The sequence below is a fragment of the Lepidochelys kempii genome, chromosome 21 (genome assembly GCF_965140265.1).
Source record: "Lepidochelys kempii isolate rLepKem1 chromosome 21, rLepKem1.hap2, whole genome shotgun sequence".
In the NCBI taxonomy this organism is placed as follows: Eukaryota; Metazoa; Chordata; order Testudines; family Cheloniidae; genus Lepidochelys; species Lepidochelys kempii.
In genome coordinates this window covers 1,772,741-1,797,027 of record NC_133276.1, presented here as the reverse complement: position 1 = coordinate 1,797,027, position 24,287 = coordinate 1,772,741, and the positions used below count along the sequence as shown (strand labels likewise).

The 24,287-nt window shown below is 41.1% G+C and overlaps 1 protein-coding gene across 2 annotated transcripts in view; it reads left to right on the top strand.

The window, feature by feature from the left end:
• Positions 1-2,620: 2,620 nt before the first annotated feature.
• LRIG2 (leucine rich repeats and immunoglobulin like domains 2) overlaps positions 2,621-24,287 on the top strand; it is a 42,971-nt gene continuing 21,304 nt past the window's right edge. The window contains exons 1-8 of one of the 2 annotated variants that reach the window (XM_073320426.1): positions 2,621-2,888; positions 16,886-16,957; positions 17,518-17,592; positions 18,261-18,395; positions 19,139-19,282; positions 19,397-19,540; positions 20,782-20,925; positions 21,173-21,316. In XM_073320426.1, the coding sequence (XP_073176527.1) occupies positions 2,677-2,888; positions 16,886-16,957; positions 17,518-17,592; positions 18,261-18,395; positions 19,139-19,282; positions 19,397-19,540; positions 20,782-20,925; positions 21,173-21,316 (1,070 nt within the window). In that variant the 5' untranslated portion in view covers positions 2,621-2,676. Of the gene's footprint in view, positions 2,889-11,764; positions 11,815-16,885; positions 16,958-17,517; positions 17,593-18,260; positions 18,396-19,138; positions 19,283-19,396; positions 19,541-20,781; positions 20,926-21,172; positions 21,317-24,287 lie in introns of those variants that run through there. The other variant, XM_073320427.1, reaches the window with a different exon arrangement.

The window sequence follows — 24,287 nt, the reverse complement described above, 5'->3', positions numbered from 1 at the left end:
AATTATACACATACAAACACAACTGCCCTGCTTATTTAATTCTAAACTTGCTTCCTAGAATAACAAGAGGAAGGCACCAGCCTTGTAGGCAAGCAGCAGACTTCCCTATCCCCTTAACTATAGCCCATTGCTGTATAAACAAATACTTATTTTCCTTCTTGGGACTGAGAACTATACAGGCATCTCAACATATAATGGCTGCAGACCTATAAGGCCCAACAACCTGTAAAACTACAGGAAACTGTATTGAGATCCAACTGCCGGATTCAGTGTGGGTTACCCCTAGAAGCTCTAGTTTCTCCCTGCAGGGCTGGGCTGCAGCCAACTGGTAGGGTTACCAGCCTTCCAGGATTGTCCTGGCATCTCCAGGGGAATGAAAAGATTAATCTTTAATTAAAGATTATGTCATCTGAAGAAACCTCCAGGAATATGCCCATCCAAAACTGGCAACCAGTTGAGACCTAATCAGTGTGGAATAGAGCAGAAGAATTACTTCTCCTATCTTGCTTACAACGCTCCTGTTAATACATCCCAGAAGGATGTTTGCTTTTTTTTTGCAACAGCATTACACTGTTGACTCATATTTAGCTTGTGATCCACTATGACTCCCAGATCCCGTCCTAGGCAGTCATTTTCCATTTTGTATGTGTGCAACTGATTGTTCCTCCGTAAGTGAAGTACTTTACATTTGTCCTGATTGAGTTTCATCCAATATACTTCAGACCATTTCTCCAGTTTGTCCAGATCATTTTGAATTTTAATGCTATCTTCCAAAGCACTTGCAACCCCTCCCATCTTGATATTGTCCGCAAACTTTATAAGTGTACTCTCTATGCCATTATCTAAATCATTGATGAAGATATTGAACAGAACCAGACCCAGAACTGATCCCTGAGGGACCCCACTCATTGTGTCCTTCCAGCATGACTGTGAACCACTGATAATTACTCTCTGGGAACAAGAACAGGAGTACTTGTGGCACCTTAGAGACTAACCAATTTATCTGAGCATAAGCTTTCGTGAGCTACAGCTCACTTCATCGGATGCATTCAGTGGAAACTCTCTGGGAACTGTTTTCCAACCAGTTATGCACTTATAGTAGCTCCATCTAGGTTGTATTTCCCTAGTTAGTTTATGAGAAGATCATGCGAGACAATATCCAAAGCCTTACTAAAGTCAAGATATTCCACATCTACAGCTTCCCCCATATTCACAAGGCTTGTTACCCTGTCAAAGAATGCTATCAGGTTGCTTTGACATGATTTGTTCTTGACAAATCCATGCTGACTGCTATTTATCACCTCATTATCTTCTATATGTTTGCAAACTGATTGCTTAATTATTTGCTCCATTATGTTTCCAGCTACTGAAGTTAAGGTGACTGGTCTGTAATTTCCTGGGTTGGCCTTATTTCCCTTTTTATAGATGGGCACTGTGCCCCCTACAATTACTGATTACACCCGCTTGCGCAGCCAGAGGAAGAACATACACAGAGCATGAGTATTGTGATGCCATGGTGCTACTGTATGAGGTGGTGATGAGTGATCACTATGCTTAAAATGCTTGCAAGAGATCTGCATTATTCTGAGTCTGGTTCCAACTGACTGTGCATAAAAGCAAGAGCTTCACAGCCCACCCCCCAGACTCCCAGTCTGGGAACCACAGTCCTTAAAGGCACAGCCCCAATCCACTTCAGAGACAGGAAATGCAACTGACCATCTGTAAAACAGTGTAGTGGACCATCCATAAAGTAAACAAATTGAAAAAAGGTAGGGAAAAATAGAGAAGTCTCTCTGACCTTTCTTCATTATAGAAATCCTAGGGGTTCTTTGTAACGACAGATAGAAGGAAATTTTCAGATGGAAATGCGGTTTTTAAGTTGACAATATCCCACTGATTGAATTGCATTTCAACCATATGATCAGCTCAGCATTTCTGCGGGGGAGATTATTGCTCATTATACAAATGAAATATCATTTTAAAGGTAGCAACTTGGGCCTTTGGATGTGCCCATAATATAATAATAAATCACAACTTCCTACACTCCAGATGCTGTTCCCCCTCCCAGCTGCTCTATGAGAAACCCCCCTCCCCCATCCCTTTGCCTGGATGGGTTTTAAGAAGAGCTTTGTTCAATGGCTGAGTCTTGTGTTTTCTTTCCCCTGTCCCCTGCTTTAGAAGTTGCATTCAATTTTAATTTTACATTTGGTTGCTATGGCGTGTTAATGACACACGTCCCAGGAGCTTCTGGCTGGTGCGCGGGCCGGAGGACGAGCCCTGGCGAGCTTTACCCCCGGACCAGGTACAGCAAGAGCAGCAGCACGGCCACATCTTCCCCAGCGCTCTGGCTCCCCCACCTTCCCCACTGTGAGGGGCCTGGCTCACTGTCCTCCCACGTGGGAGCCAAGAACCCGCCCAGGGACAGAAGCCCCACCCCCTCCCCAGGCTGGCTCCTCCCACGTGAGCGGTCACGCTCTAGCCCCACCCCTTAGAGCGCGCGAGTTGTCGCCTCACCTCCTTCTATTGGCTCCTCCCCCTTCAGGTGCCAGCTCGTAGCCCCGCCCCCTGCTGCCTGTCACCTGGCCGGGCGGACGCCGCGCGCGGTGGGCGGGGCTCGCGGCTCCGCCGGCCTGCGCGCGCCCCGCAGCCGCCTGGGGCAGGGCCGCGGCCGGCAGGATGCGAGGAGCGGGGCGGCGGCGGCGCGGGGCGCTGCCCCTGCTGCTCTTGCTGTGCGGGCTGTGCGCGGCCGGGGGGCCGCCCGGCGAGGCCTGCGCCGCGCCCTGCTCCTGCCGCCGCGGCCTGCTGGACTGCAGCCGCCTCCGCCTGCCGGGGGGGCCGGGCGCGGGCCGCCGGAGGATCCCGCCGCTGCCCGCCGGCACCACGGGCCTGTGAGTACGGGGGGGGGCGGCCGTTGCTAGGGGCCGGTTGCCAGGGCGCCTGGCCCTGCCCCGCCTCCCTGCGCGCCGGGCCGCCCCGGCTGGGGGGCTCGCGGCGCCGCACAGCCCGGTCCCGGCGGGCCCCCTGGGGCGCGGCCCGCGGGGCTTCAGCCGGCCCGCCCCGGCCCCGGCCCGGCCCCGGCCGCCCCCGGGGCGCGGTGCCGGTGCCGGGCTCGCAGCCCCAGCCGGGGCGAGGCGCTGCAGTCCCGGGGGCGGCCGGGCCGGGCCGGGCCGGGCCGCCTGGCGACGCCCCGTCGTTCCCGCCCGCGGATTCTGGGGTGGCGAAGTAGGTGAGCTCGGCCGGCTCCCTTGGGCCCCGAGGCCGGGGGCAGAGCCCGTCCCGGTGGGTCGCCGGCGCCGCCGCCCTGGCGCTCAGAGCCCGCGAGGGGACGCAGCCGCCTGGTGCCCCGGTCGCTGAGGTCGGGGGCAGTAGCTGCTGGAGGGCCTGGCCCGTGCGGTGCGAAGGGAAGCTCCGGCTCCGGCTCCGGCCGCCTCGGGGTGGACGATACGCTGTCCAGCTCGGCGGGCCGGCGGCTGGCCGGGTCTGGACTGAACCTGTCGGCGGCTTCTGATGGGCGGGCAGGGCTTGCTGAGCGCTCGGCAGGAGACCGCTTTCTTGCTGCATGTTAGGTTGAATAGGTCCGCTCTTAAAGCAGGTGGCTGTTTCTGTCCTTTTGATTGAAATGAAATAAACTTTAGTAAGCAGGATGTGTTTTGGGAAAGCATCCCTGTTCTAGAGGGCTTCCTTTTCTGAAAGCTGTCATTTTCAGATGTGTCCTGCTTCTTGATCTTTATTTAGCCTGGAAATTGACTTTAAGTGACAGCTGATCTTCCAAACTATATAATGGAACTGCAATTTTTCTCTTGTAGAGTATGTACTACAGAATAGTTTAGCAATAGAAAGAGATGTCTTGAGGTAATGCTTTCGTAGAAACTGAACCACAACGTATATAATCTGGTATCTGGGGGAAAGGAACAATATCATTGTATTGTTGCAGATGAGAAAGTGAATCTAATCAATAGTATTTTATTGGTATAAAGTGCAAATTTGCTTTCCTTGACTGCCAAGAGAGGTGTATTGTGCAAAGTTTCTGGTTTTAGTCTAACCGAGAAAAGACTGGACGTTAGGAACCTAAATATCTTTGTGGATCTGGGCCAAAGTTTGAGGGGAAATAAATGCCATTAGCTGTGAAAGAATAGGCTGGCCCTATCATGGACCAAAACACTGTCTCAATTTCCTGATGTAAATTAGGCCCAGTTGTCTTATATTGGATTGATAAAAGGAGAATTTAAATGCTCCAAACTGTTTAATAACATCTTTCTTTCACAGTCCATGGTATGAGGTAATGACTTGATTTGAAACACCAGTTCTGATCCCAGTGGATTCTGCCCTTCATCTTCTGGAAAGAGAGAAACTGAGATTCATGCAGTTAACTTTTCAATATCACCTTGTAACCTGGGGTCCAGTGTAGTCCATGTGAATATATTAGAAAGCTACTGGTCCTTTCTAAAGAATTGGATTTGACTTGTTCTTTGCCAGTTTATTTCTTCTCCCTGCACCACCTGTGCTAGTTAGTGGTTGCAATTCAGTGGTGCTGAATGCACATGTTTTGTGAAGCTCTGAGATCCTGTGAGTTGTAGATTTAAAGGTATTATAGAAATGCAATTGACTTCTTTATTGGAACATCCTCTTTGGACATCTACAGATTTTAACGGGCAGCTAATATTGAGCGCAGTGAAAATGTAACTGCTTAATTTTTTATTTGGCTAATCAAGGTATTTGCTAGTATCTGTGATTAGTTTAAAAGTGATAGTTTTAGGTAAGCCAAAAAGTGTCAAATTCCCCTGGTATAGGTTGTAAGAGTTTATAAATTTTCTATAAAGCTAGACAGATTATATGACTATATGAAATTTGCATGGATTTCACACTTCAGGTGGCAACATATGCAATCATAGGTGTGGTGTTGCAGTCATTTTGACTGTTCCACTCTATCTTCTACCTGTACATTACCAACTTCTTTCCTATCCTCTTTACTTCATATTCATATTTACTTCAGATTTCCCCCTTTAATAAATTCTTCTCCAAGAGATGTCTCTGCCTGAACCATATGCTCCTTCACACCTGTCAGCTTTCCCCTAGTTTAAAAAATATCCTACAGTCTTTTCAATTTTACATGCCAGCAGTCTGGATCTGTTTGTGTTTGTGTTTTTGTTTTTAGGTGGAGCCCATCTTTCCTGAATAGGCTCCTCCTTTTCCCAAAAGTTGCTAATAAATCTAAAACTCTCCTCCCCACACCATCGTCTCCTCCAGGCATTTAGACCTTGCAATTCTGCCTGTCTTTCTGGCCCTGCATGTGGAGCTGTAAGCAGTTCAGAGGATGCTCCCATGGGAGGTCTTGGACTTCAATCTCTTATCTAGCAGCCTAAAGTTGGCTTCCAGGACTTCTCTCCTACCTCTCCCTATGTCACTGGTTCGTCTCCAGCACTGCACATCTGTCTAGATGCCTCTTGAGATCCATAACCTTTGCATCTGGCAGGCAATTTACCATGCAGTTCTCCTGGTCATCACAAACCCAATTATCTATACTTCTAATGATCAAATCCCTAATTATTATTACCTGGGTCTTCCTAATAACTAGGGTTCCCTCCCCAGGAGGGGTATCCTTAGTGGGAGAGGGTACCAGCACATCATCTTTAAGGAGGGTCCCAACTATGGGATGGTTTCCCTCCACTCCAGATTAATGTTCTCCTTCCACATGACTTTCATCCTCCTTAACAGCACAGAATGTGTCAGACTGGGGGTGGGTGGGACTGCTCTGTTATGTCCTTGAAAGTCTTATCCTTAGACACCACTGTATTAAACATAAATACTAATAACCTTTGCATAACACTTGCTGCTATTTGGAAGAGAAGGGGTAAAGTCCCAGATCCACAAAAGTATTTAGGCTCCTAACTTTGATTGCAATCAGTGGATGTTAGGAACCTAAATACTTTTGTGGATCTGGGACTGAGTTTGAGGGAAATCAAATGTCCTTGTGTATAAAAGAACGGGCAGACCTTATCTTGGACCAAAACCATCTCTATGTATTTCCCTATGTAGATTAGGCCCAGTTGACTTGCATTGGATTGATGAAAGGAGAATTCAGATGCTCAAAACTGTTTAACATCCATTTGGAAGATAAATGCAAAACCCATATTCAGATATTTATAACTGGAATCCCAAGTTCTGGAATCCCATAGCTTATGTATATAGTCATAAACAGGAATTGCCTGTGAAAAGCTGTAGCTTTGGGAGGAAACAAGGATCTGAACTGTGAAAAGTAGGGCATGTCTCAGTTAACATGCTCTGTCTTCTGCTCACTATCCTGTAGGTGGGTAATGCAACACAAAAGGTATGTTCCCTCCTTGCCATAAACAATAAGAACTGATAAAGGGAAGCTACAAAGTTGAATTCAGCGCGCAAATACAGCCTGCTAACCAGGCTATTATAAGATTTAACAAACCTTGAAAACCTCTGCCAGTGTTATTTGGGAATGTCTTAACTCAGACTTTCTCCAAGGAAAATATTCCTGAAGAATAACTGTAGTTCATCAGGTAGCTAATCACAAAAACAAAACAAAAAAATCTGTTTTATTTAATGAGGGCAGATTTTCTAGCTTATGAAAGTACTTATGTCGTTCTCCAAGCAGATAAAGGGGTGTGTTTAAAACTTTCATACAGAATGCAATGGGAAGAAGTGTTGTTGGCTCCTTTGCAAGATTGTGCAATCTGACAAATGCTGTAAACAATAATTAAGTATATGTTCTCTGTTATGGTTTTCAGGAGTTTAGCGCAAGAAGCATCTGGGGTGGGGAACATAACTACTTCCACAACTACTCTAAATGTTCTTGGTCGAAACAAAAAGCTATAATGCACAAAAGCCATTTACTATTCAGTTATTTACCTGCATTGTTGTGTAAATTAAGAATTAAATCTCTTAACACGAAATAAATGTCAACACCCATGCACTTTGACATCAGTTCTGCCCCTTATTGCTTTAAAGGACCAGAAATTCTTATCTTATTCTTTGGGAAAAATTTATGCAAACTATTGGCAGATATAGCTTCCAGTAGGCTGCTTTTTTTTTTTCCCTGGGTAAGTGGGTCAGTCCTAAAATGTGGGCTTGTGATAAAGTGTTCAGAAAACCATCATTCCAAATGTTTCTCTTAGGACATAAGGGAGGAAAAACATGGTTACCAATGATGCAATATCCCTAGTATTGATTAGATTCCACAGTTTGTGTGGAAGACAAGCACTAAAGCTAAAGATCTCTAAATCAGCATGTCCAGATAACTCTTACCAAAGAGCTTTAAAAGCTACTGGAGGAGCGGTAGGGACCATTTAGAACTCTCAGAACACTGGAGAAGTTCAAGAGGACTGGAAGAAAACTAACATTATGCCAGTATTTAAAAAGGATAAACAGGGTCAGCTACCTAGGCCTGATAGCCTATCTTGGGGCGGCGGCGGGGGGGGAGGGGGGGAAATAATGAAATGGCAGATTCAGGACTCCATTAATCAATAATTAAGAGGGTAATATAATGTCAATCAATGTGGATTTATGGGAAATAGTTTGATAAGATCTATCACATTTTGAGATTGCAGGTTTGATAAAAGGAATAGTATTGATTTAATATGCTTGGACTTCTGTAAGGCATTTAACTTGGTATCGTGAGGCACTTTGATTAAGAAACTAGAATGAGACAAAATCAAGAGACCCATTTTTTCATGTTCTGTGTGTATATAAATCTCCTCACTGTATTTGCCACTGAATGCATCCGATGAAGTGAGCTGTAGCTCACAAAAGCTTATGCGCAAATAAATCGGTTAGTCTCTAAGGTGCCACAAGTACTCCTTTTCTTTTTGTGAATATAGACTAACACAGCTGCTTCTCTGAAACTAGAGATGAGACACACCGTAAATGAATTAAAAACTGGACAATGCAGTAATCTCATAATATAACGGCAAATGAGGAATCCTCATTAGGATAGTATGTTTCTAGTAGGGCCCTACACTATTTAATCAATGAGCTGGGACAAAATCATTGCTGAAAGTTTGCAGATGACTCAAAGACTGAGGGAGTGATAAATAATGAAGACAGGTCGCTGCTCAGTAAACTGGGAACAGGGTTTGGCTTTGTTTTTTTAAAGGGTTTTTTCAATTAATGCTGAGTAACATTTTTCAGCCAAAACGTTTTGGGAGAAAGATGCAGGTTTGGCAACACCAAAACATTTTGTGTCTTTATCGATTTCAATGACTTGTTTGTCTGGAAAAAAGGAAATGTTATTTTGGATATATTTGTACATTTTTTTCAAAACACAATATTTTGATGTTTTTGGACTTGAAATGAATTTCACTTCAAAATTTTCTTTAATTGTATTAAAAATCAAGATATAAAAATAGTCAAAGCCAAAACATTTAGGTTTTTAAAATGAAACATTTTGTATGACTTGAAACACATTTTTTGACTCTTCAGTTAACTGAATTTTTTTTAATTGTTTTTTTTAGTTCAGCTTGAAACAACTTATTTTAGAATTTTCAGAATTGCCAGCAAGCTAAAAAATTGGTTCTTCTCACAGCTCTGGTTTCAGTGTGGCCAAATGCAAGGTCATATATAGGAACAGAGAATGTAGGCCATATGTACGGGGAGGGGGAAGATCAATCCTGGGACAGAGTCTGAAGAAGATGGAAGGGGGAGTCATGATGGATAAGCAGCTGAAGATGAGCTTCCAGTGTGACTCTGACTAAAAGGACTAACATCAAAGAATTATATATAAATAGGGGACTATCAAATAGAAGCAGGGCGATCTTATTACCACTGTATGGCACTGGTAAAACACTGCTGGAATAGTATGTCCAATTCTGGTGCCCACAACTCAGGAAGGAAGTTGAAAAAATGGAGGGAGTTCAGAAAAGAGCCACAGAGTGTTTAAGAGATTAAAGGACATACCATATAGTGAAAGACTCAAGGATCTCAGTCCATTCAGCTTATCAAAGAGAACGTTAAGGGGTGACTTAGATAGTTAAGGGGGTTGGACTAGATGACCTTCTGGGGTCCCTTCCAACCCTGATATTCTATGATTCTATGATTCTATGACTTGATTAGTCTATAAGAACTTAAATGGGAAATAGAAATTTGATAACGATCCCTTCAATCCAACAGACAAAGGATATATCAAGATCCAATGATTGGAAGTTGAAGCTAGACAAACAGACTACATATTAAGAAATAAGGTACACATTTTTAAGTCAAGGTAAGTTACCAGGGGCTGTGGTGGTTTTTCCATTACTTAAAACCTGATTTATAAGAGCATCCATAGTTTTCTGAAAGATGTGCTGTAGTTCAGCTGTAGCTATTGGACTTGAAGCAATAATTAATTAAGTGAAGTCTTATGACTTGTGTTATGCAGGAGGTCAGACTAGATGATCCCAGTGGTGATTCCTTCTGTCCTTAAAATCTATTGGGGGGGCTGGGGGAGGCACCCATGGAGCTGCCATCTAGTGGAATGCATCTGACAGGTAATCCAGATTTGACATCCGACAAGTGAACTGACATACCTATCCATTTTATTGTTGGAGAGAAGATTTGGAGACTACACTTCTGGAGGGTGAATCTAAAGTATAGCGTGTTCATATAGTTGTGATCAGATCGAGCTTACAGTACAGTTTCCACACTGTATGGACTTTAGACTGTATCTTGATATATCATTAAATGATATTAGATGTTAAACATTATACACTTAAGCAATGGGAATATTGTAGTCATATCAAACTCCAGCATCTACTTATTCAGTTACATTGGATTTGGACCGTTCTCCAGGGCTTATAAAGGCAGCAGTTTGGTATGTTTCAGAGTAACAGCCGTGTTAGTCTGTATTCGCAAAAAGAAAAGGAGGACTTGTGGCACCTTAGAGACTAACCAATTTATTTGAGCATGAGCTTTCGTGAGCTACAGCTCACTTCATCGGATGCATACCGTGGAAACTGCACGTGGATACAGTTTCCATGGTATGCATCTGATGAAGTGAGCTGTAGCTCACGAAAGCTCATGCTCAAATAAATTGCTTAGTCTCTAAGGTGCCACAAGTACTCCTTTTCAGTTTGGTATGTGCGTTTCCTCTTATTTACTTAACAGATAAAAAATCGTTCAGCTCACAGTGAATGTTTAGATGACTTATATACCACACAAGATGAAACTTTAAAATACAGTGATTACACAGAGCAATGTGCATGCTGCAAAACAGGAACTTCACAGTGCAAATCCAAGCAGATTTTTTCAGGACAAGAAAATACAAATTATACTTAGAGTTTAGGGTGAAAGAAGCAGAAAGTCTTACCTGTGTGCCTGAATAATTTGTCCCCTTGTTTGGAAAGTCAGACTTGTTTGATCACTAAATGTAAAATGTTAGAAAAACCAAATGATCCGTTTGAAAATGAATGGCATAAGCAATAGTTGGTGACTAGTTATAAACAGTGTCCAAAATTATGCTCTAATGCACCAAATGCAAAAGTTCTTGAAAAAGCAGGTAGTCTTACTTCAGTATCTTGTCAGTGAAAACCTATTTTGCAATTTGGATCTCCTTCTTAATAAAACACCTTGCTTTAGAACTTTACATTTATATCTTCACAGTAATCTTAATGAGAGAGGCTTCAGCATAATATCATTTGGTAGACAAATCAGACATTAGAATTTGACTAGTTAAACTATGGGCTTTGTTGTGTGTCAGATCATATATTAATAATCAAGGTGATAAACTATTTGCTGTTATGCTGTAATTAATCTCCTCTGCCCATTATAATGCAAGTTTATTGTCCTGCTGCAAGGCCCAACGTATTCCTGCAGTCAATATCTTCTGAATTATTTGCTGGAATATAGTTATTCTAAACATTTGAATGTGTCATTACCTTAAATTTTATAACTTTATGAGCATAAACTTTCCTGCTTTGGCACTCCAGGATTCATTTAATTAGTTTAATCAAATATAAAAATTAAGGGAGTTTAATGAAGTGAGGAATGATTCAAGCTAGTATCATTGATAGCATAACAGTAGGTGAGAAGTCTCTGTTCACATATTTAGTCACTGATGAACTACACAAATCTATAGAAGGGCTAGAGTTTTCCAGCCTAGCCAAGCGGGGTAAATCCACATTGATGCTTTCCTAGATGCTTTTTCTCAATGCCTGGTTATTTCATGAACTGTTCTAGCTTGCTTGCAAGTTGTGGCTATTAATTAACCAGGCCATTCTGCAGTGCCCATGTTCATTTTGAACTGGCTTACTCTAAATGATTAATCCACTGCATCCTGGCATTGAAAGCTCAGGAAGTACCTTGGACTCTTGAACCACAAGATTGATACACTGGATTATACCTGGCTAGATTTTTTGTTCCATCTCAGGGGCTTTTTACTCTTTTCACATCTCCTGAATACAAGGGATTTTGTTGATGGTTCCTGATGGGAAAGCAAAAAAAATCTGCTGTAGACTGGCATGTTTGTCCAAGACTGGGAGAATTCAATGGTCCAATGGCAAAGGTTGAAAATAAGTGAAATAGTCTATGTTAAAAGAACAAGGATACTGAATCTGCAGCCAGGAGCTCAATGGAAATGTAAGCTGGTTCCTATGAGACCAGAAATTTGGTTTCTACTTTCCTTATCCATTAGTCTTTGGTAACTATAGGTTATGCTCCTTACAGCACAGGTTTCCTCAAGTGCAGAATAAAGATCTGTATTTTTAGAATGCGGTGGGCTTAGGGCGACAATCCTAATTTTTCATTTCTTAAGTCACTAGGAATTCGTCAGCTTCCTTTGGACTGTGGCTTTCCTAGAATTTCTCACGCTTGTAGGTACGGTGTAAGATGAGTACAGAAACTGTGTTGTGGGTTTGGGTTGGGGTTTTTGGGGGGGGCGGAAGAGGATTTTATTTAGCTGCAGCACAGTATTAGATATGCCATGTACTGATCTAACAGAGTCTCAGCTTCAGAGTAGCTTTTAACTGAAATTAGCATACATTCCCATGGTAACACATGAATGCCCCAGAGAACAAAAAAATACAAGGTCTGGAGCTTGCTCCAGTTCTGTCAGTGCCAAGAAAGCACTGCTAGTTTGAGGAACCAGTAAGACTTGAAGTAAACCATCAGGACAAGTGTACTCAAACTGCTTCATAAAGTAGCCCTCTTTCTAATACAGAGATTATGTTGTGGTGATCTCCCTCTTCCCATCCTACTTAAGACTGAAAAACTTCTCTAGAGCAACTACAACAATTGCTGACATGGAAAGGTGATATTAGAAAGTTATTTATTACTAATATTAGTTACAGCATGGAAATGCAGAGGTAGCAACATGTGAGCAGGCAGCTCTCTACACACCAGTAGCCCAAAGAGTAAATTTTAAACTCTGCTGTAAAATAATGTGCTTCCAAGGTGTAGGATCTTTTTCACATCATTCTGATTATCATTTGTGCCAGTCACTATCTCCGGCTGTTAGCACTATGAACCAGTGCTGTTGTTATGTCCTCCCTGAAAGTGTAGAGGCACAGATTTCAAATGACATTAAACATAATCTCTGACTTCAGAAACTAATGGTAATGACTGCTAAAATATGCCTGAAATTAAGGGACAAGACTTGTTCAGTTTCCCATGACCTAGTCAATTCCTGGTTCCTTGTCTTTGATGGCCACTCAAGTGGTGGCTTTTGTGTGTCAACTCTGCTTGTCTGGAAGCAGACTGAAGCCACAAGACCTCTTTCAGACACTGAACACGTTTCATAAAGCTCTAGGTGACCACAGACCTGTGCTGGAATTGAGCAACAGGTTCTAACCCAGTATCAGTTGCTCAAACCATCCAATTTCCAGACTATTCTTAATTTCTTGACTGGATTTGAAAAGTAGGATTTCACCCTATGAGTACAAGGTTGATGAGTGGATAAACCTACAGGACTGAATTTGTCTGCTTTCTGCTGTTCTTCCATTGTATGTGTAATTGCCATGATCAAAATGTTCGTAATTCATCTGCTGTGTTGTTTTTAGCACTGTTGTGATGAGCATACCTGTTAGTGCCAGAGAGCGTTGCACTCCATACAAATCAGATGGAAGAAAAGGCAGTTCATCTAGTTCTTAATATTTTGCTGCTTAAATTTTTTTTAAAAGAAAAGGTCTAAATGGTGGCGGCTTCACTCTTACTATTGACAAGCAATATGTGTTGCAGAAACTCCATGTGAAAACAATTCTGCAAAGGAGAGTTCTCTTACAGGAGCCACTGGCATTTCAGTTAGTATTCAAGTAATGCTACAAAATGCTGGATACAGATGTGTTGTCTATAATTCTCTTACAAATGAAGAGTGAAATCCTGGCCCCATGGAAGTTGACGGGGAGTCTTTCTACTGGTTTCCATGTGGACAGGATTTCACCTGTATTTCATCTTCACTGGCTCTGCAGAAGGAGAAAAATATCACTTGTATTGTTCATCTATTTCTGAGGGTATCTCTGAATTTTTTTGAAGCACCAAATTCTCGTTCACAAACCTGTTTGGATTTCTGCATGCCTTATCTAAATTATTTGCATCCCAATGATACTAAAGAGCGACATTAACAGCATGTCTGACTGCATGATATCTAGAATTTTTAGAAGTCATTTTTTTTACACCTGTGTCACTATAGATGATTTAGCATGATTAGGAGTTGATTTCTTAACACTAAAATCCATTTTTTCTTCACAAAGACGTTTTCGTTCTTCACTCTATTAATACTCGAATAGCATCAGAGTTTCTAGAGGTTGGAGTGGTGAAAGAAATTAAGATTCATTAGTAACTTAGTGTCTATGTTGCAACAATCTAGTGTTGTTACAAGGACTAAATTCATCAGGGATATTGATTACATTGTAGGAGCTCTTGACGAGGAAGATGCCTGAGACAGCTATGGCAGGTCAAGCATACTTAGAAGCTTAAATAAGGGTGCTGAGACCTGTGTGGTGAGTTCGGGCACATGGAACTCATGACTACAAGGTGTCGTGGCCACGAATTTAGCAGGATTAAAAAAATTTGGCATGAAACATCCACGGCTACACTAGATAGGAGTACAAACATTGTAAGAGATGTACACCATCACGGTTCAGGTTACAGCCACTGTGCACCTGGATTTGGGATGTAATGTCCCATGTGAGTCAGTTATTCATAATTCTCATTTATGGTGTTCCTTGAAATTTCTTTTGAAGCAGCTGGGACTGGCCACTCACAATAGATAGTCTAGCTGAGTATCCTGAATCTCTAGTCCTCTGGCACATTTGACTTCCTGAATTAGCAAACAATTGGGGAAGTTTTTAGTCCACAGGGGATGTGATGTTGATGGTCAGAGCACAAACAGCCAGTAAACATCAGTTTTGAGAGAGAGGCTATCCTTTTAGAATAAGTAAATTATTCTGTAACTGCTGTGGCCCCTCCTGATTCAATGATTACGGCATTTTCACTCTCTGTTCATGAGAAAATTGAAGTGAAGTAATGGTAAAGATCACTATGTGATTGATCAGTCTGCAAAAATGTGGTCAGTTTTTCCATGTGTGGCAACTGGAACTTATCTTTGCACTTGTTTTAGCTTGAGTGTAGGAAGTTCTGACAAGCTTGCACGCCAGAAAAATCCATTTGCTTGAGTGCACTTATCAGTCTTTCTGACGTCCCCCACACTTGTTAATATTTCTATATAATGTGATATGTGCTTGTTTTACGGTTAAGTGTTTAGTGACATTGTGTGCACCATGCCCTGCCCTCCCCATTCTCTAGCAGGTACCCATATGATTTAAGGCCAGCTGTTGTCTTTGGATGCAGCAGTCTCAATCATTCAAAAAAAGCTGCATAATTTCAGATAATGCCTTTTTTTGTCTTCAACTAAATTCTGAGTTGAGAGAGAACCAGGTTTTCAAGCAAGTGCATGCATCTCTTACACGCATCTTAGAGTGTGTCCCATTCACTGTTGAAGCATAAAAATTGTTCCCAGATTCTGGCATAAAATTAAGCACAGAAGTTCTTTCTGGGGAATCCAATAAGGATTTTAAGATCCCATCCGGTGTTTATCCCATCTCTCTTTATTGATGGAAATAAGGTTAGTGTCCACGACAACTATCTTCTGTGATGTAGGGAAAAGTTAACAAATGAGTTTTCAGATGTGAGTTCACTCAAACCGGAAAGTTGTTAAAATGCTAAAGGACTGTGAAATCATGGAATTCACTTTAATGGTGGAAATAATTTTACATTCAAATTTGGTATTTTATAAAGAGAATCATCCTTTCTCTTTAAACAAAAACAAAACCCACTCTTAGCTACTAATGTGCAAGCCTAATTTAAGCATGGAATGTGTGATTGCACTTTAAGGTTCTGTTTAGAAATAGCCATTAGACCACCATTTATAAACTAAGCAGTTGCTTGTTCCATAGATCAAATTGCTTATAACCATATGCGCCACCTCTTGCTGATGTGCTTATAACTCATACAGCCTATGTCTGTAATACATCTGTAGCCTCTGTTAATCACTTAAAGTGTGACTGTGTGTGTTATATCAGAGGAGCTCCACAAAAGGAGAGCTGCTATTGCTGATACCACCTTAATTTAACTGTATCATGGTAAAGCTATAATGAAAGTTCAGGGTGAAAGTATCCAATACTTCCCTGATAGGCAGGTGTGACTCAAGCTAAGTGAAACAGAACTTTCTATTTTAGTAAAGACATTGTTGAAACATGTAGGCATATGTCACTGATGTGCTTGCTAGGGTGAGATAAACCGTTACCCATTTCTGTTATCTTTACTGTTTCACAAAAATGCTGCTGTTGCCAGCCCTGTTCTAATATACCGTGTTTGGGCTGTCAGCACAAGCCACCTGGGTTTCATCTTTGCCCTGGATAGAAGCCAAAATGCATTAATGAGATGGATTTTAAAAAAAATATTTTAATACAACCTTATTATGGAGTGACCGTTCTCTCTCTCCATAGTTAAGGCTAGAACCACATTTCTTTTGTCAGCATGATTTTGGTAACCGTTGTAAGTTTCTTCAGCCTCAAAATAGATAGTCCCTGCTCCAAAGAGCTTACAGTCTTACTATATGCTTGTACAATGTCCCGCATGATGGGGCTGCAATGTCAGTTTGGGTTTGTAGGCCCCATTGTATAACAATTGACGTGTTAGGTCTGAGACAAAAGCAGAGCATTTTACAAAATGTGAGGTGAATTGGGATAAGACTTAATTTTTCCTGTCTCTTTATCTACCAAACTCTTACATTCCTTTCCTACTGTTCCATTTGTCCTCCCTTTTCATCATTAGTGTCCTCTGTAAACGAAAACAAACTGGAGCTAAAAAGTGCTTCTGAGTGTGCCCCAGTTCCTTTTTTCCTACCTCTTGTTTGACTCCTGCTTATGTGCTCTTTGTGCAGGGATTGTTCTTTAAAATAACTCCCCTTAACTGCTAAGATATATGAATCTGTCAAGGGTTTTACCCTTGGGGAGGGTGAGAAAACAGGGTCACTACTGCAAAAACCTTCTCAGAGGCATTGCTGGAATTTTAAAAGGGTGTTGTCAATACATCTTTCGAAGGTATGGGGAGCCTTTCCTAGTGAGCTTTGGAAAACTGCCATTAAACTTCCAAAAAGTGCTCCTAGCAAATATTTCATATGATCTCTTAACCTGTCAACCCATTTTTTTTTTTAAAACAGAGGTAGTCCATTAGTGGCATAAAGAGCTAGATTTTCCCAAGTAGTTAATATAGTAAGCTTGAGGAAACCTTTTTTATTGTTTGGTGTAATATGACTAATATGTTCCAAAAACTATGAAAATGGATTCAAAATGCTTGTGAATTTTAGATGAAACAACTTGTAATGTAGAGTACACAACTACTTGGGTTCAGACTATAGAATAATCTCTTATTTCTCTTTATTCTCCAGGGATTTAAGTCATAATCACTTACAGTCCTCTAACTGGAGTATTGGTTTGTCTATTCACACACTGCAAGAAGTGTAAGTTAATTTAAGTCATCATTGTTTATTTTAAACATTTTGTTGCAGAGTTCTTACATGTTCATATTTAGGATTTTAACTTGTCAATTTCTAAGCTCTGGCTCCTAAGGCACATCAGGATTGTCTGAATTACTAAAAAATATCTGAATCAAGGTAGCAGAAATTGACAGTCCTATTTTAGTAGCACAGTACATGTAAGGCAGAGATATATTCAACCCTCAGAACCACATTTCAGCAGGAAGCATAGAAATCTAGTACTCATTCCATTATTTTAAAATAGAAACAGGGCATCACTTTGTTTTGAATGTAGCTAATTTTTAGTTGCCATTACATTAATTTAACTACCTAAAGCAGTTCTGTGTTTTGGATTGCTGAATCTTCCAAACTTTTGTTACTAAACTAGCTTTTAGGGAGTCTACCAGCACTGTCCACTGCAAAATGTCATTAATGTAGATAAAATGTTCACAACGTTATAGTATCAAGAGAAATGTTTAAGTTGTTCAGCTGTTTAGAATGGCTTTTCCCTTTTTGAAGTGTCAGTAAAGAAATCTCTTTTTCAGGAAGATGAATTACAATGAGCTAAGTGAAATTCCCTACTTTGGAGAACCAACTTCTAATATTACTGTTCTCTCATTGTAAGTAAATATTTAAAGACTTGAAAAAATTGCTTTCTCTTATAAGCAAGTGAAAAAGATTGTCTCAAAGGAATTGAAAGCAGCTAATTTTTTAAAAGCTAAACTTGTTTAAATATCTTTTTGTTTAAAATGCTTCAAGGCAGATGTACAGCACTTTTTATTTTTTTTTAAAAGCACACGTCCCCACAAAAGACATTAGTAACACAGTTGACCAAAAGGTAACTGTAACTCACCAGCGAATGCAAGCTACTGGGAGTGCGGGGTGGGGGTGGGGAGAGCAGAAAGTGGGGGATTTCTGCCATGCACTCTTATAAACAGCCCTGAGGCTCTTTGAAGAGGGAGGGGTGAAGGGGAAGGGTGTCTGTTCCAGACTCAAGGACTCACACAGGAAACCGCTTACTTCCAGCCCCCCAGGGGCTAAAATCTGACTGTTGGAAAAACCACCTTTACTGTCAAGATGGTTGTGGGAAGGGGACTTCCAACATTGCCAGGACCTGAAATAAGGTTTTATCGATCTTAACACCCAGAACAGTACGTTACTTTTTTTTTTAACTCAGACATGGGTTATTAATCCTAATCCTTGGACCCCCAATTATAGCTAGTTGTGGTGCTCATCCCTAGTGATGGTCTGGTGATCGTCCTCATGTTGCTGTTTCTTTTGTTTGTAGAGTTCACAATACAATTCCAGAGATAAATGCTGAGCAGCTCCAACTTTACCTTTTGTTGGAGAACCTAGACCTTAGCTCTAACCTCATATCAGAAATTAAAGCTTCTTCGTTCCCACGAATGCAGTTGAAGTACCTGTAAGTATAATGAGGTAACTGATCTGTAGTGTGCTAAAAGTGCATAGTTTTAGTACAACCTAACATCACCTTTTTCCCCCGCTGTAAAAAAAGATGAGAACCAGTGGCTGGGGTTGAGAGTAGAAGGATTCTTTTTCCCCACCCAGGCTGAATTGTTGACTAGCCATGTGCTGCTTATGTAGGCAATGTTATAAACGTGTTTGTACTTTACAAACTGATAGGAATCACGATCTCTTGCCTCAAAGAGCCTTACACTGAAAGGTCCCATCTATAGTAGGGTACTGACCTATTACATACAGCAATGTGTCCCTCTGAATAGTACAACTGGTAATGTAGATGGGACAAAATCACTTAAAACACAATGGTACCTAGTCATAATCATGCTTTCTCAGGTTGTGTTGAAAAGGGTTTTGTCCCATCTACACTAGCAATGACTGTTTCCTACACTAACATGCCTGTGTCTGACAGCCAGCGTTGGGTTACTTCCTAGTGTACCCTAGTTTTTGCTGATCTTGGCCAGGTCATTTGATTGTCTTTGTCATGCCTGCTCTTGCCTGTTGTCCTTTTGGGATTAAATAGGTTAAACTATGAAACCAGAACTTGAATTCCTGAAACTGGAGACTTGATGAGACCAAATAACTTTACAAGAAATTAGTTCTAATACAAATATTAGTTAGACATTCTTATGCAATTTTAAAGTAGAATTTTCCATGTTGAGAAAATCTTTTCTCCTCCTTTCTTAGGAATCTGAGTAACAACAGAATAACTACCCTAGAAGCAGGCTGCTTTGATAATTTGTCCAGTTCTCTAGTGGTGGTGAAACTAAACAGAAACAGAATTAGTATGATTCCACCAAAGATCTTCAAATTGCCTCATGTGCAGTTCCTGTAAGTGATGTCCCTTAAACTCCATGAACCATGTTTAAAATTGTATCATTTGCTTGAGAATGTGTTCTTAGTGAAAGATATCTAAACACTTATGGCTAACTTATTTTATTTAAGGGAACTTAAAAGGAACCGGATTAAAATAGTGGAAAGTCTTACATTCCAGGGTCTGGAATCCTTAAAATCATTAAAAATGCAGCGCAATGGTATTAGCAAACTAATGGATGGAGCATTCTTTGGATTGGATAATATGGAAGAACTGTAAGTATGGCTGCTCATGGCATTTTGTTAGATATCCTCTTCAGGCACCAACGGGGAAAGTGGGTCCTCATTGTGCCTCTCATGATGCCAGGCTTCACTGGAATAGTTGATGAGAAGTACAGAAAATGTTTGCATTTCTGTTCTTCCTTGGGGAAGCTTACGGCTTCACGTCTTTCATGGTAACTCCAAAGAGGAATAAAGATATTACTGTCTCTCTCCCTTCTACCAGCTTAGCTCCATCCACCAAGGTGATTCAGAAAGTGTCACGCTCTCGCTACTCCATTGATGGAATCTGTTTCCATATTAAGATTTCTCCAGTCTTTTCACTGTAATGCACAGCTATTGAGTAAACTGTATCCTTATGGCAGTTACATATCAATCCTGACAGCCTCAACCTGTTCCTGTGGCCCCAGCTATTGGTGCTGTGTCAAAGCTATGATTAGGTATGCATGTTGCCTTCCCAACCTATCCCTGAACCATTGTTCTCCAAAGAATATAGAAATGAAACCATCATTTCTGATTGGGTATCTGATGGCATTACAGATAGGACTGCCTTCCAACTAAGGTATGATTGATATTAAAGCTTGGTGTCCCCGTAAGTTCAGTGTCCATTGAGAAGTCTCCCAGAAACTTTCCAAGGGAATCTCAAGTTCAGACTCACTCAGTTTTACTACTCTTGCCATCATATGCAGAACTAAGAAATGAAATTGTGCAAACTACTTCATTAAAAATGTGTTCCCATAGCATGTTACGGGAGTGAGGACGGGGGGGGGGGGCAGGGGAGCGACCTGGAGTCTCTTACAATACCTAGGTACAAGTGAGAGTGCTAATAATCCTGGACTTGCTTTGTGTTAGTGGCTTAACTATAAGGTCTTGACTTTTAGGTGTCTGAGTGTTTGGATGACCTAAGCAGTGCTACCAAGAGATTTTAATAGAGTTGATTTAAAACAAGAGGCCGTATGTTCTAGTGGATAGAACAGAGAATTTTGAGTTAAGGATAGAAGCCAGGATTCTGACTCCTCCACTGGTTCACTGTGACGGTGGGCAGTCATTTACCCTTTTTGTGGGCATCCATTTACTCCTCTGGCCTCTATAACAAGGGTATAATCTTGTCTATCCCACATGCATTCTACAAGGCTTAATGTTAGCAAATCACTAAGATCAACTGATGGGAAGTGCTGTAAAAATGTGTTCCTCATTGAATGTCTACTTAGAAAACATTTTCTTCTCTAAATCTTTAGAGAACTGGAACATAATAACCTGACAGAAATAAACAAGGGCTGGTTGTATGGCTTGCGAACGTTGCAACAACTCTACGTTAGCCAAAATGCCATTAACAGGATCAGTCCAGATGCATGGGAATTCTGCCAAAGACTTTCTGAACTGTAAGTGCTGGGCTGCATTTCAGTGGGGACTTCATGATGTTACCAAGAACAGATTGGCTAGAACATCCATACAAAATGCTGCATCTCTTTTTGCTAGGCCTTTGTCAAAACATTCTAATAGAATGTTTAAGTGAAAATAAATCTGAACAGGGAGTCTTGGTTTCTGGTGACCTCATCGTCTGATATTCTTGCCTTCAGTAAGTCTCTCTTGTGTCTTCTCCTTACTGTGTACACTTAATGTTTCTAGAGACTTGTCATACAACCAGTTGACCCGCCTGGATGAGTCTGCCTTTGTGGGACTTGGCTTATTGGAGAAATTAAATCTGGGTGACAACAGAATCATTCACATTGCCGATGGTGTCTTTAAATGGCTGTCAAATCTTCAAACTCTGTAAGTGCAGAAAGGTTCCAATTTAAAAACTCCTGTTTACTTCTGCTAGCTTCCTTAGTTGTAAAGCAAGGGCTGTGATTGCTACTGGCAGTTGGAGCCTGTAAAGCCTTCAATAGGAGCCTTAGTCCCTGCTGTGCTGCCATCTTGCCTTTGAAGGGATGGGAGGATTGAGGGAGCAGTTTGTCTGTACGAGTAATTGCTGCCCAGAGACTTAGTGGTTTTTTTTTGTTTTGTTTTTTTAAAAGCTTGACTTTTTAGAGCTGGTGGCAGGCAGCAGCTTGTTAGCCCTGGAGAATATCCTGTTAACCAACAGCAAGAGTCAGTGCACACCATCTGACCAGGTTGCTCGAAAACCTGCTCTGGAGACGCTACCTCCCGGCCGGGGCCACTGGAGGTGGTCTAATCACCCTTTTCATTCAGGTCTCAGAGTAGCCGCCGTGTTGGTCTGTATCTGCAGAAAGAACAGGAGGACTTGTGGCACCTTACAGACTAACCAATTTATTAGAGCATAAGCTTTCGTGAGCTACAGCTCACTTCATCGGATGTAACCGATGCAGTAAGCTGTAGTGCACAAAAGCTAATGCTGTAGTAAATTTGTTAGCTTCTAAGGTGCCACAAGTACTCCTTTTCCTTTTCATTCAGTAAGTCAACACAAGTATCAGATGTGAGGATGCCTTGTCAACTTGGGCCCAAATGTTGCCTGTAACTTACTCAGTTCACAGTGACTGGGTACCATGGGAGTAAACATGTAAGCCATAAAAATTACTGTTTAAGCCTTCCCCCTTTTCTGCCCTCCACATATGCTCACTTCACAATGCATATATAACATAACAGTGCAGAAAGATTTGCCACCTCTGTTCTAAGGTATAACTGCACGTATTTTAAGAGCTTCATTAATACATGTAACTATGGCAGGATTTATCCAGCAAAAAGGATTCAATCCTGGTTCTTGCTAAAAACATCCTCGAAGCTGAACACTTCTAATGGTTCCACACAAAACTAGTTGGAAAAGTGTGCAAGTTTATAACTCTTCTGTCAGTTCATTAAGAAAGCGCCTATTTAGGTGAAATCACTGGACACTTATGTAAGCAGTCATATTCTGTTAACCTTAATGCAACCTTTTAATGAAACAATTAAAACTAATCTCTTAGATTTAGAGTAGCATGAAAAAGAACAAGAGCAGATTAATTAGTAGGTTTTGTTGGGTTTTTAAGGGGCGTCAAACAGTTAACAGGCAGGCCATTTGGTTCAGGGTCAGGAATGTCGCAGACAAGGGAGCAATGGTGATTAACAAGGCTCTGAACATTCATGCCTCACCGAGCATGAGGAGCAAATTCTATCAGCTCATACAATGAAGTTCTATTTCCCCTCTCCCTTCCCTCTTGATGCTTTACCAACAAAAACAAAACACCAGATTGGTCCAAATAGCACAGGTATATGGTCACCAAGACACAATTTAATAGTTAAAATAATTTCCATTGTTAGTCCTCCATCTATCCAGTGTGTTAGTGTTAAGATTGACTTAAGTATTATTCTTTGTACACTATGCTCTTAAATGCTTCTTCTAAAAATAGTAAACTTGTAGGGTAACCACACAAAAACTGCAGATGATATATGGGTTATAAATTCAATGGATTAAGAATATGTGCAAAATAGAAATCAGATTATATCTAAAAACAGAACAAAAGTTCCAAAGTCTTAAATCTTATCACCTTGTTTACTTTATAATATTATGTCTGACTGGGCATTAACCATCCAAAGCTGTAAACTCAGCTAACCTAGAGAGTATTCCAGAAGTAAGTATTTCTACTACTGTGTTGTGCTACATTTATTCCCATGTAACCACAGTGTCACTTACTTGGTACAACTTTCTGATTAGAACCTCACTTTAGGGATGTGTATGTTGCCTACCCCTAAACAAGTCTTCAAAGGGAAATTCTCTAATTTAGCATCAAAATTATTTTGGGTCTAGATTATGCAGTCTTTGTTCCCAGTGGTGAGCCCTGCTACCCATTGCAGTTGGTGGGTCTGTTGTGTGCAGCAGCACTCGTCAGTGTAAGTAAAGTTGCACAGTCTAGCTCTTCGTTAGTAATGGTGGAATTCTGGGCATCCTGAATTAAAGTTAAGTTTAAAGTGGATTAAAAGGGAAAGTTAATAGATGGCTCATACTTGTGGAACGTGTTTCTGCAGGTGCTGAACCAATTACTTCAGTATTACAAAATGAATAAGAATGGCTACTGCCACGGGCAAAATACTGGACTAGGTAGACTTTTGGTCTGTTTCAGTATATTAATGTCTATAAAGTAAAACTTCCATTCTAAGCAATGCTAAAAATGGTTCTGTTTCACCATAAATACAGCAAAAGAAATATTTTTTTATATTAAATGAGGCCTATTCACTATTGTTCTTAATTTTATTTAGTGTTCTTATGGCAGTTGATCTATTGCACATGAGCGCTGTCGGACTGATAAATGTTTATATTTTAATGAAACATCAATTGTTTTGCATTAATATTTCTCCCTCACAACTCAGTGGTATATCTGCAAATACCTTTATATGCTGCCATATTAAAAGGCAGATGAGAAGTCTCTCTCTAAAGGAAAAATTCCAGGTAAATCTATGACTTTTAGTTTAAAAGGAACTTTACTGAATCTATTATCCTCCCCCCACCCCTCAGTGAATCATTTAATAATCCCTCCTGAACCAGGGAGTGCTGTATTGGCTTTAGTATAGAACAGCAGACTAAGTTGTAAGGGCAGAAGTGCTGTGCCAGGGTCAAGCAAAAATCCCATTAGCTGGTAACAAGATTTGTGAGCAGAACACGGCACTGTATTGCAAATCTACTACTTCATGCTTGGCAGCCCTACGCTTACAACCTGTATGTAATCTTTTAATATGCTAATGTTATCACAAGCCTGTCACTTGGAAGATTAACACTATGAACATATTGCTTAATTTACTTACACAAACC